The sequence below is a fragment of the Sarcophilus harrisii genome, chromosome 4 (genome assembly GCF_902635505.1).
Source record: "Sarcophilus harrisii chromosome 4, mSarHar1.11, whole genome shotgun sequence".
Lineage (NCBI taxonomy): Eukaryota > Metazoa > Chordata > Mammalia > Dasyuromorphia > Dasyuridae > Sarcophilus > Sarcophilus harrisii.
This window is the reverse complement of record NC_045429.1, coordinates 201,551,619-201,564,972: the sequence shown is the minus strand read 5'-3', so window position 1 is coordinate 201,564,972 and position 13,354 is coordinate 201,551,619. Positions and strand designations below refer to the sequence as shown.

Here is a 13,354-nt window from a genome sequence, read left to right as displayed (position 1 = left end):
TCCTTGCTATAGAACCATTAGCATATAAATTCCTTGTAATTAGGAAATGTTTCTTTTTTTGTCTTTGTTTTCTCAGTGCCTAGCACAGTGACTTTAGAAATACTTGTTCAATTGGATCTTTTAAAAATGGAAAAAATGACTTAAAGTCACATTTCTAGATAATCCTATACCCCATGGGTATATACTTCATTTCCATTTTTCCCTATCTTCAAATGTTATGAATATTTGATTACATAAATAACTTTTCACTATTTTTTTGTCTCCTTGGGGTAATATGTTGAACAATGGGATTTCTGAATTGAAACTTTTCTTTCTTTCTTTCTTTTTTTATTATAGCTTTTTATTTACAAGTTACAGGTAATTTTATAGCATTGATAATTGCCAAACTTTTTGTTCCAATTTTTCCCCTCCTTCTCCCCCACCCCCTCCCCCAGATGGCAAGTTGACCAATACATGTTAAATATGTTAAAGTATAAACTAAACACAATATACAACATGTCCAAACAGTTATTTTAATGTACAAAAAGAATCAGACTTTGAAATAGTGGACAATTAGCCTGTGAAGGAAATCAAAAATGCAGGCAGACAAAGATAGAGGGATTGGAATTCTATGTCGTGGTTCATAGTCATCTCCCAGAGTTCTTTCGCTCAGTATAGCTGGTTCAATTCATTACTGCTCTATCAGAACTGATTTGGTTCATCTCATTGTTGAAGAGGGGCGCACCCATCAGAATTGATCATCATATAATATTGTTGCTGAAGTATATAATGATCTCCTGGTCCTGCTCATTTCACTCAGCATCAGTTCATGTAAGTCTCTCCAGGCCTTTCTGAAATCATCCTGTTGGTCATTTCTTACAGAGCAATAATATTCCATAATATTCATATACCACAATTTATTCAACCATTCTCCAATTGATGGGCATTCACTCAGTTTCCAGTTTCTAAATTGAAACTTAAGGAGTGTATCAATCTTGCATTTGTATAAGGAATCAATTGTAATGCCAGAGAAACTGAGGCAGGAGAGAGATTAGAGAGTTTTCAATATTTTATTAATTGGAGAGTATAATTGACTGGACAGGACTCTTGTCTCAAATTATCCAGTCAGATAGAGATAAAAATGTATTGGGACCAAGGAAACCATATTGGTCCCAAGACTGGAGGAGACTGTCATCTCAAAGAATCCAGCGCTGAATGGGCGTATCTCAAGCTCTTAAATACCCTCTAGAGACAAGGAAGGGTAAGAAGCCCAGGAAAACTTCTGTCAGGACCGGGGAGACCATAAATCCTAAAAGCCCAGAGACAAGATGTCTGAATACCCAGAGAAAAAGATGTCAGTGAGGTCTTCAGGGATATTGTAAATTCTTGAGCATAAGAAAGAGTCAGGGGTTCTGCTCTCTTGTTTATCTTGCTAACAATTTATCACCTTAGGGTAAACGGTTCCCAATCTTAATGGACCAGAGTGGGTTTTTAAGACTAAGGGTTAGGGAGACTGAGATAAGGGAAACTCCTGCAGGGAAACCCAGTCAGAACAGTTAAAGAGAACTGTGGCATAACACTATTTACTTGACCATCATTCTAATTCTAGAAAAAGTGGGAAGCCAATAGCATTCTCTACATTAATCAAAGGTAGTCATTAGCCATAAAAAGAGGTTCCCCCCAATAATATTTTCTTTTAATACCAAATGGCTCTTCTGCTTGTGGTTATTTATTGTTAGTCAATGCAATTTATATTCTCCTCCTTTCTTGCTAAGCACCATTAACTTTCTTTGTTTTTTAGGATGAAAATCAACAATAGTATTGCTTTTCTCCCCCTCTCCTCCCTCTCTCATTTCCTCCCTTTCATTCTCCCTCTCTCTTTCCTTCTTTCTCTCTTTTTCTCTTTCCTTCTTTCAAGATGAAAATAGTTTGCCCAAGGTTTTACACCCATCCACCCATATATACAAATCCACACTCCCACACACTGCCCAATCCCCCCATTCCCATAGATAGTAAGTGGTAGAGTCAGGATTAGCATTTAAATCCTTTGTCTTCAAGTTAGAGCTTTAAAACAAATGAGCAAAATTCTTTCTAAATGAAGTGCAGGCAGTTTGCTTGTTTCTTCTGGTGCACATATTTTCCTTCTTCCTTCTTTCCTTCCTTTCCTGCTTCTCTTCCTCCCTTCCCTTTTCTTTCTTCCTTTTTTTCTTTCTTTCCTTCCTTCCTTCTTTCCTTCCTTCCTTCTTACCTCCCTCCCTCCTTTTTTATCCCCGCTCTCTCACTTTCTCCCCTCTTTTCTTCCTCCCTCCCTCCCCCTTCCTTCACTCCTTCCTCCCTTCCTTCTTCCCTCCCTTCCTCCCTCCCTTCTTTCCTTCCTTCCTTCCTACCTCCTTCTTCTCCTCCTCTCACTCCCTCCCCCTTCCCTCCCTCCCTCTTTCCTTCCTTCCTTCTTCCCTTCCTCCTTTTTATTCCCCTTTTCTTCTTTCCTCCCTTCCCCTTCCTTCCCTCCTTCGTTCCTTCGTTCCTTCCTTCCTTCATTCTTCCTTCCTTCTTCCCTCCCTTCTTTCCTTCCTTCCTTCCTCCCTCCTTCTTCTCCCCCCTCTCTCACTCCCTTCCCCTTCCTTCGTTCTTTCCTTCATTCTTTCCTTCCTTCCTTTTCTAATGGAACTGATGATTAAAGGAATGCTTTTTATATGTCAAATGTTGGGAAAGATTATCACCTATGATTATTCACATTTTATAGATGGCAAAAACTGATTGAAAGCATTTTTTTTGTAGTTGAAAGGGCAAATAATTAGTGTAGCTAGGAGTTATAATCCAGTTTTATTCTATTAGTTCACATTACTTTTCTGTGTCTCATACTGTACTTCAGATGGGAATTCAAAAATGAATTGAATCTGAGAATTAGAAGTTGCAGAATGTATTTGCCACATGCCAGCTGGCATTTGAATCTCAAAAGGGACCTGCCTGCACTTATTTAAGAGAAAGATAAATGTGTTCACTGGATCTGTTACTATAAATTCATTTAGGAGCAGGGCTGAAATTCCACTAACATTCCTTTCTGCTCTGAGTTGTGGCTGGCAGATTTGGTTCACTTTACCATTGGGAGGTAATGAGTTTTTGCTGGCTGGTAAAGCGTTATCACACTTGATTCAGAACTCCCTAATAGCTATTTCTCTTAATGTTTAAATAAAACATTTGGCTGACATAGGTAGGGAAGAGAATGTGAAAATCCCAATCCACTCGCCATCTCTTTGAGAACAGAAAGAATGAATATGTGACCCTAATTCTTAACCAGAGGAAGCCTTAGAACATTAGACAGTCAGGATCAGGTGAAGATCTGCCTTTGCCCCTACATTAGGGAAAGTCCTATTCTTAACAGCAGAAGCTTATGGGCCCATCAAAAAAGGTATCATTTTGATTTTTAATGGAATTATACCTCAATAGAGTTTTAGTTTAACTGTGAGAAATGAATGCAATGCCAATCTTTTTCAAGTTTGTGTGTTTTGATAATATTTGTTTGTGCTTTACCTATTATACTCCATTCTTTCTATAATTCCAAACTGATATTCATACAAAAAAGCCTAGGTTACTCCCTTTTTCTAAAGTCTTCAGGGACTCTTGTTACTCTACCATGAAATATAAAATCCAAAGCCTGGGATTCAAAATCCCTCACTGCTGGCAATTACTTAAATTTTTAGGGTTTTTAAAAATTATTATCCTTTCCCTATACTTCATTTCAATCAAAGTGATTTGATAGCAGTATCCTATCCATAATATTTCGTTATCTGCTATTAAGTAATTAGTTCTCTTTGTCCAGAATGTATTTCCTATCCACTTCAAACTCAAGGAATCCTAGTTTCCTTTAGAACACGGTCCAGATGCTATCTCTTATTGCTTTTATATTTCTTCACCCTGACTCCCCTCTATTAGTTATTTTTTCTTGAAACTAATCGCTTAATTTGTATTGCTTAATATATTTTATCTTTACTTATGCATCCATTGTAGTTTCCACTTATGTCTAGCAGACTAGAAGCTTCTTGAAGTCTGGAACTCTTTAACACCACCCATCCCTTCTATTTCCCCCTTCCCTCTTTGAATTGCAGCATTGAGCACAGTACCTCAAAGCACCCAGCAGATGTGCAAAAAAAAAAGAAAAGTTTGTTGTTAACAATTACTTTATAGTAGTGTATGTTACACTTTATAATACATTATCAGTTTGTATATGTGACATCTTTCCTCCAGGATTTTGACATGTTTGGGAGTAGCAGGGTGGTAACTGTTTTCTCCGGGAGAAAAATATAGGAACATACATTTACCTATAACATTATAACCTATAACATATATACCTATAACATTATATATAAATGTATTAAATATAATGTAATATAATATATAATAATTAAATATAATATAATCATATATAACATATATATATATATATATTTATTACATAAGAATGTACAGATTCGTGTAATAAAGTGCCAAAAGACAGAGAATATTTAGTTTAATCCTATATTAACTTTTTCTCTTTGAAATTTAAATTGTTTAATACTATGAGACCTCATCAGTCATGAGGTAACTTGAGGCAGATGAAATTTTACTCAGTGTCTAGACCACTTTCTGTTGTAATAGCTCCCAGCTGTGGAAATTAACATCTCTCTCCCAGGTCTAGGCATTAGATAAAGTAGGCTGCATGTTAGCAAGATTTAAAATAAGATTTCAAATTTTATCAGTGACATTTATCAGTCTATCTTGAAGTACTAGTTTGTGTGCATAGAAAGATTTTGAGATATTTTTCTAATAAAAGATGGAAGGACTACACCTATGGCTGGGTTCACAGATCCAATTGAGTGTATACATGTTTGAAAGATCAATGTTAGCCACTAATCAGTGTGGGAGCAGGAATTTAAGAGTTTTGAATTTGTTGTCCATGAGAGTGCTTTAGAAGAAAAATAAAAGGTTAACAATTTAAGAACATATCTATTTAACAAGTCACAATAAACCCTGGCATCCAATTACCCTTCTATTGATTATTTGCTTATTAATCACGATTATCCACATTCTATATATTGCCATATTCAAATTATGTTTCCTAATTATGCTGAAAACTTAAAAGCAGGGACACTGAGTCATGTGAACACTGTAGTACATGGTATTTTCTGTCTATACTATCTCCCCATATGCACACTACAAATAAAAATATACTATATGTAGTCATCTACTTTACTGATATTCATGAATTTTATAATTTCAATTTTTACAATGAAAAGAACTGTATAAAGAAAAACACCTTTGAGTGACCTGATCAATACTATATTAAATAATGAGTTCAAGTGACTGAAAATGAAACATGACACTTTCCATCTGCCAGAGAAGTGATGGTCTTAAAATGCAAAATATACATTTTTAGATGTGGTTTGTATAAAAATTTATTGAACCATGGATCATGTACCAAAAATTTATTGAACTATGAATATTTATTATGAGGGTATTTGTTAATTTTTAAAACAGTTCAGTGACAATTGTGTGAGGCAGAAATAAATATTTACAACATAAATGAATATATAGAAACACATACAACTATATAATTAATTTTGACTTTGAGCTTTAATAACAACATGGAACAAAGTGTGAACAATAGGAATATTGTAATATATTTTTCACAATAATATCTTTGTCATAATTAAAATATAATTTGCCATAATTAAAAAATGTCACTATAATTTAAGCAAATGGTGTTTTCATTGTGATTTTTTTTTTTAAAACAGAAAGTTTCAAGATATTTTCAGAAAATTTGTGATGCAGGAGATTGAATGTAATTTGAAAATCACTACCTGACTATTCAAGTAAAAAAAAAAAACAAACAAATCAAAACCCATGTATGAAAAACGTGTGTATCCAAATCCAACACATATTTCTATAGTGAAACATATGAAATATCATTTGCTTGGATTTTTTTCAATTTATTCAGTGTGAACTTTGGGAAAAATATAATTTTCTACATTATTTTGAAAGGTGCTGAAAATAGATATTAGTGATTTAATTTTTTCCCCTAATTTAATGATTTAATTCTTGATAAAACATACAGTCAGTTCCCTGGGAAAATATAAAATTTTCTCAGACTGTAATTTCTCCCTGAACACAGTGACTTTTAACCATTTGAATATACAATCAATCTTTGCTTCTAAAGGAATAACAGGGAAGAATTGTCATTCATTTTCACCCTAGACTTGAAACTCACTAAGAATTAGACCTGATTGAAAAAGGCTGAAGTATAAATAAATACCACTCAGCTAAGTTCAAATCATGCCTTAGACACTTTCTAGTTGTATGGAGTTAGGCAATTCACAATTTCTCTGGGTCTCCATTTTCATATCTGTAAAATGAGGAATTTGGACTGAGTAGGTTCTGAAGTCCCTTCCACCTATAAATAGTGATCATATGAATTTCAAGTCTCTCAGGAAGACTAATATTGAGAAGGAGTATCAAAAGAATGAAAAGGTGGGATAATTTATTATAGATAAGAATGTTGTCTTCTTATAATTTGTCAATTTAAAACATTATATTAGCTACTGTTAACATTAATATTTGGAAAGTATAGATGAGTTTCAAGCCTAGGGTTACTCTTAATAAAATGAATGACAGTTTTCCCCTGTTATTTCCTTTAGAAGCAAGAGGAACTGGATATATATTTCATCTAGAATTAAATGATTCAATTAGGAGAAATAAATTTTAAATGAAATTTACATTAAAATTACAATGTCTGCCAATGACATAAAACGTGATAATTATTTGCTACAATAATATACAAAGGCTTTTAAGGCTCTTTGAAATCTTATATTTTCCAATTTTCTTATACCTCATTCCCCTCCAATATTCTTTGATCTAGTGACACTCATGTTTTTTGATGTTCTTCACATATAACACTTCATATGCTGATTCTAAACATTTTTTATTGAATCTTCTCCTTTCCTGAGGTATTCTACCTCTTAATTTCTTTGACTTCCTTCAAGTCTCAGATAATCTCAACTTTCTTCAAGAAGACTTCCTCCTTAATGTTAACTACCTTTTCTCTGAAACTCTCCCTAATTTATCCTTTATACATCTTGCTTCTACATAGCTGTTTGCATGTTGTCTCTCTCAGACTGAACTCCCTGAGAACAGGGACTGTTTTCCCCTCCTTTCTTTGTGTTTTCAGTGCTTAGCCCAGAGCTTGGCATGTATTAACTATTTAATAAATGCTAGATAACTGGTAGTCTTAGAATTTGAAATTTTATTAAGTACATTCTATTCATGATCATTATTTAATGTTTATACATTATGATTAATTACATAACAAACACTTGTATTCCAATTGATCTGGATGCAGACTATTAGATAAAAAAAAAGCATTCATTGTTATGCAACTAGTGCAAATTTAATTAGTTCTAGATATGTCTACTTTACGTTATGATTGTAGGAAAAGAAGAGATACATCTAATAATCTGAATTTCATTTTTAACTATTTGATTTAGTTTTTGCTTTTTGATAAAGTTAGATACATAGAAATGTTGACACCAGAATGCTAAACTAGGATAAACAGATGTATCTCTGTTTAGATCTACAATATGACAAAACAATCACACTATTTAGTCAAGTGGGTTAACATTTTTTAAAAAAGCAGTCAAAAGTTACTTAGTGCTGTGTACAGAAAATAAGTGCATATCTCATAATTAATATATTTTTTCAGGGTGCTAGGTCCAAAATCACACCCTTCATATTCTTTATGGATAATATAGATATATATCTTACTCTCTCTCTCTCTCTCTGTGTATATATATATATATATATATATATATATATATATATATACACACACATAAGGAATATAGAGGGGGTGATGACAAAAACATTGTATGTGATAACAGAAAATGTGGGGCAATTACATCCTTTCTGCTGTTTTCAAGTTGGGAGACATTGGGCAAATAATTTCACTTATTTGAATTTCATTTGCCTCATGTATAATTAGCGAATTGGACAAGATGACTTCTCATTCCCCAGCTACCTCTACTGTTCTTATTAAGTCTACTATTTTAATTAAAAAATCTGAGCCATATTAGTAGATTTTTGAAATGCTGAAACATGTAATGAAAAATAAACTGTGTTTTGCACACCTGCATTTTATGTTGTAAAACACAGTGGGATGCATATGTGTGAAACATCTGATCTGTGCTAATTTGCCATTACATTGCATTGTAGCAAATGCAGTAGTCTACAGGGTTCTATCTATTTGGAACTCATTTCACAGCTGACTAATCACATAGATGAGAAGGGGAAATAGTTCTGTTTCCTCTAAAACAAACTAAGCAGATGGAACAAAGTTCATTCCCACCAGTGGTGTCAAAAAGGTCCTCTTCTCAGATGCTAGGGCTTGCATCTATCTGTCAAAAACAGTGTAAGTACATTCTTAACACAGCACTTGAGAACACAGTGAGCTTCTGGTTTGTTTAGACTAGACAAAACTTTTTGTCATATACAACACTTAAAGAGGGTATTCATTTGAGGGGAATCCAGACATGAGAGGATTAATATTCATTTTAGTTAAGCAATTTAAGTCATCTTTTATTCATTTGGAAGTTTAAGGGGAAAATTAATGTCAGGAGAATTAAGCTACTTTTCTGAAAGGCGATTAGTAAATGGTACCATGATCTGAAAACACAGTCTTTCTCTAGGACTAGATCTTTCTAAAAATCTAAGATGAAAGAAGCATAGCACTTGTATATTAGTAAAATAATTAGAAGACATTTTTAAATCAAATTTTTATTATATAAGGCAATTTGTTACCTGTTCTTATAGTATGTGTATAAATAAATGATAAAGTTCAATATTTTAACAAATTTTTAATGTGTATCAATCTATCTGCCTTACCCTCTTACATCTTTATCATCTAATCTTTGTCTATCTAAATATCAATTTATCTATGGCAGCTTGTTGTAATAAAGACTTCTTGAAACAATGAAATTGTTCTATTCCTGCCTCTGACGTTTCCTGATTGTATGACCTTAGGGAAGTCACTTACCCTCTCAACAATCTAGTGAACTTTCTAATATTGTTAGGTGAAGAAAAGATGTTGGAATAAATGCGTAGAGAGAATTTTTTTCATCAGGAAGTTTCTCATAGCAGTGAAATAACATGTCTAGTCAATGAATATATGTACGTACTTATGTATATATATGCATGTCCCATTATTTTTCTATATATCACAGTATTTATGTATAAAACATGTTTTCCAAAGTTCATTAGTGGCACTAAGATACTTTACAATTGAGGATCACACTTAAGAAAGAAAAGAAACCACAATAGACATATGTCTATCTCTCTGTGTGTATATGTGTGTGTATAGTCACCTGACAACAATACCTTATTCAACAGAACGACTGAGATGGTGACTTTGTTTTCTTCCTTTAAGTAAAACCTTCCCCCATATATTTCTCTGAGACCTTGATTCATATTTTCCACATCATTTTCACTGCATTGATTTCATTTTAATTTCAGACTGATGCAGCTCTAATGTATGATGCTGTCCATGTGGTGTCAGTTGCTGTCCAACAGTTTCCACAGATGACTGTCAGTTCATTACAATGTAATCGGCACAAGCCATGGCGCTTTGGGACACGCTTTATGAGTCTAATTAAAGAGGTATGCCAATTTTAAAAAAAATATATAGCTTTGTCTCTTTTGTCCTCAAGCTGAATTAATACAGATGATATAATTCTTGTGTTTTTGTTTTCTAGCACGTAGGGCCTTTTCCTGTATAATTCTGTCTCTGTCTCTGTCTGTCTCTCTCTGTCTCTATCTCTCTCTTTTTTCTAAGCATTTGGTATTTTCTTTTTAAAATGGCTCCAATGCCATTGTTAAAATAACAATTATTTAGTAATAAATATTATAAAGGTGGGGTAAATGTATACTAAATATATAGAATATTTGGTTACATGAACTTCCTCAAATTCTATGACAGGGTAGATAGATATAAAGAACTAAAATATGAAAACTTTATTGTGTGCCTTTTTGTGGTATTGCTTTTCTTTTTCTTATTTTTTCCTATTGAAATTTATGCAGTTATAAATGCATAAGACTTTTTTCAGAATTTGTTACTAAAATCCATAAATTATTTCTTCATGTTAATATGACTTCTTTTGGTCTTAAATTGATGTCTGATGTGATAATTTACATTAATGAGTTCCAATAATGGAAATGTCTATATATTATTTCCTAGTAGTTTTCTGACGTAATATCCAATTATTTTTTTAACAATATGCACAATTTACACATAATCTATGAATTTTAAAAAGCTATAATTATTTCATAAGTTTAAAGCAAGAAGGGGACCTTAGAGATCATTTCATCCATTTCCCCCTCCCATTTGTTATATGAGGAAACAGGGTTTTAGAGAGTAGAGCAACTTGCCCATCATTTTTTTCTAGATCAGTGATCTAGACTTAACAAAGAGTATTTATTTTATTTCACTAATTTCTACAATTCTATTTTGAGTAAAACAAGCTTTTTGCCATTAGTCATATGATTTGATGATGTAGAGAAAATGGAATTTTCATCCTTCAAACATGTGCATCCCCAGCTCAGTGGCTCTTTCCACTGGCAAATACCCTTCAATTTTAAATCATTTTGAATCCTATAGTTTTATAATTTTGAATGTAAAACCAAACAATATAAAAAGCTGATTATCCCAAAGAAGATGTAATTATCACAGAAATTTGGACATAAATCTTCCTGGATGTAACTTTCTTCATAGTAAACAGAGTAATTTCACTTTAATATGAATTTAGAAGTAATATTTATTCATTTCAATCTGAGGAAATTGGCTTTATAATCTAAAAAACTTAGTTTGTACTACTTCTTATACATACTAGTGTTATATAATTCTGAATAAATCACTTAATCACTCAGCATACTGAGTAACTGAATTATAAAGGCAACTGCCTGGTAAGGCACTGAGTTATCTATTAGTTATTTCACAAAGTATTCCCTGCATCAATAAAAGCACAAATCTAGTCCCTATTTCTAGCTTATTTCAGTCATGCACATGTATTATCAGAAAGAAGTCTAGATCATCTCAGAAGAAAATACACAATATTTTTGTTGTTTTCCTTTAAATCATTCCAAAGGTTAATTATTTAAAGTTGAACTGTTTCTTTTCTCTTCTTGTGAGACATTCATTTCTTCTCCCTTTACCTTCTACTTAATTATAGGCATTATTTTTTCTTTCTTCCTAGGCCCACTGGGAAGGCCTCACGGGCAGAATAACTTTCAACAAAACCAATGGCTTAAGGACAGATTTTGATTTAGATGTGATCAGTCTGAAGGAGGAAGGTCTGGAAAAGGTACTTGAGACATTCAACTTACTTGGAAATAGGATATAAAACATAAAACAACTCTTCCTTCCTGATAAAAAGAATGTCCTCACATCTCACTGAACATGGGGATATATTTTACTTTCTATGAATGAAATTAAATTTAATGACTATCTCAACAAAGCAAATTTCCCTTTATAATCACTGAATTAGAGAATTGGCATACAATTAGGGAATGAGGTAAATTGTTCCTTTAGGCAATTTAAATATTTTTATTTGTGCCACATGTTTATCCTATCACACTGAGATGCACACCATGTTGATTAGTTTTAGTATCTCATTACCATTATAATTAAAAAGACTTGCTTTCCTATAGGTATTCATATATAGTTTATATTCATTTAGGCTTGTAGAAAATCTGCTACCTTGTATAAGAAAAACAAAGGAGAAAGCCTGTTCTTAACTCTGCATCATATTAAACAAACACAAAATAGTTAAGCCGTTGTTAATTTATTACATGTATATTTCATGTACATAATATATCAGGCTGACTACAAAACGTTTCATTAAGGAGTTGAACCCTTTCTTTTCTTGATTTAACTTCACTGTCTTAGAAAAAAGCAAACTATAGAAAGGGACTGGGAATGATAACAAAATGTTTGTTTATCTTAGTTGAATTTAATTTTGCTTATTTTATAAAGGGCACAACAAAGTATTTTCCTAAGAGAATCATTGGAAATTATAGGTAAAATAAATATTTAGGTGGACAGGTAAAGAGAAGTTTTGATTGAAGTAAATATTATTTTAGAGTGAGATGGCTATTTTATGAGAGGCAGTATGGGATGGAGAAAACTTGCCTTATTGTCAAGAAGAGATGAGTTCTAGTTTTGCCTCTTATATATGCCAATTTTGTGACTATGGACATGCTGCTTAAATTCTTGGTGTCTTTAGGCAGTCAGCTCCTTAAGAACATAAGTCATTTATCACACGTTTGTTGCGTTGGTGAAAATAATTTGTTGCTCACTGGAAGTTCCGTGTTTAATGAAACCCATAGGTCAGGGTTCTCAAAAAAGGGAGGGAGTTGTCCTTTAATTAATTTGTAAAGTAAGAGATTCTTGCACATGATGAAATATAAACTCAGGAACTATATTGAACAAGTTGTACATAATATTTTTAGACTGATTTTTCTTGGTGTCATTACTGAATTATTTGTTATTCCTGTGAGATTGTGGATGGAGACTCTTCCAGAGATTTCTTTTTTTTACTCTTTAGGCTTAAAACAGAAGTCAGTGCATTAAAATATATATATTTATATAAATTCCACTAAACTGCAATGCTTATATACATAATGTATAGGAATATAATACGTTGAAAAGCAGAAAGTTATTCTGCAGACTATCTTAGGGGTTTGTACCCCAAATTTCAGAAATGAATTTATAAAATCTGTGTATGCATAGCCTCTTTCTTAATATGAATTAAAGTTTTGCATGATCTTTCATTTTGAAAGATGTCAATTGGTACTACATTACAAATGTACAAGAAGTTATGAGAGATAAGGTAAGTACATATTGGAACCCAAGATGAGAGTAGGTTATGGGTCAAGAATCCCAGATAAGACAAGGTTCAAAGAGCCATTTAAAGAAATAGATCAGAAGAAGAGAAATAGTCTGACTAATAGACAGAGAAAAGAACACAAAGAGGGAGGATAGATGAGAAATAAAAAGTCTTGGATATATGTACTAAAAACAAATGGTGGGCCTTTTGCTAGAACCAGGGAGCTTTCAGATTCTTCTGAGTCATTAAGCAACCTGTCACGTGGTAGTACAGTTCTGAAGTGGGAATACTAACTCTGAGTCTAGGACTATTCCCAGAAATTTAGGAACCTGACTGATCACATTATATCCCATTCCCTCTCAAAATATTTACCCTGTAAAGTTCCCTCAAAGGAAAATTTCTATTGAAAAAGCTGTAAAAATTAGAAATGACAAAAGGGCAGATTGAAAGATATCTATAGAAGGGAAAAG

At 32.8% G+C, this 13,354-nt stretch overlaps 1 protein-coding gene across 3 annotated transcripts in view; it reads left to right on the top strand.

The window, feature by feature from the left end:
* Positions 1–13,354, top strand: part of GRIK2 (glutamate ionotropic receptor kainate type subunit 2) — an 827,779-nt gene that overhangs the window by 489,651 nt on the left and 324,774 nt on the right. For all 3 annotated transcript variants that reach the window (XM_031964481.1, XM_031964483.1, XM_031964482.1), the window contains 2 exons: positions 9,517–9,660; positions 11,253–11,360. In XM_031964481.1, the coding sequence (XP_031820341.1) occupies positions 9,517–9,660; positions 11,253–11,360 (252 nt within the window). The remainder of the gene's footprint in view (positions 1–9,516; positions 9,661–11,252; positions 11,361–13,354) is intronic.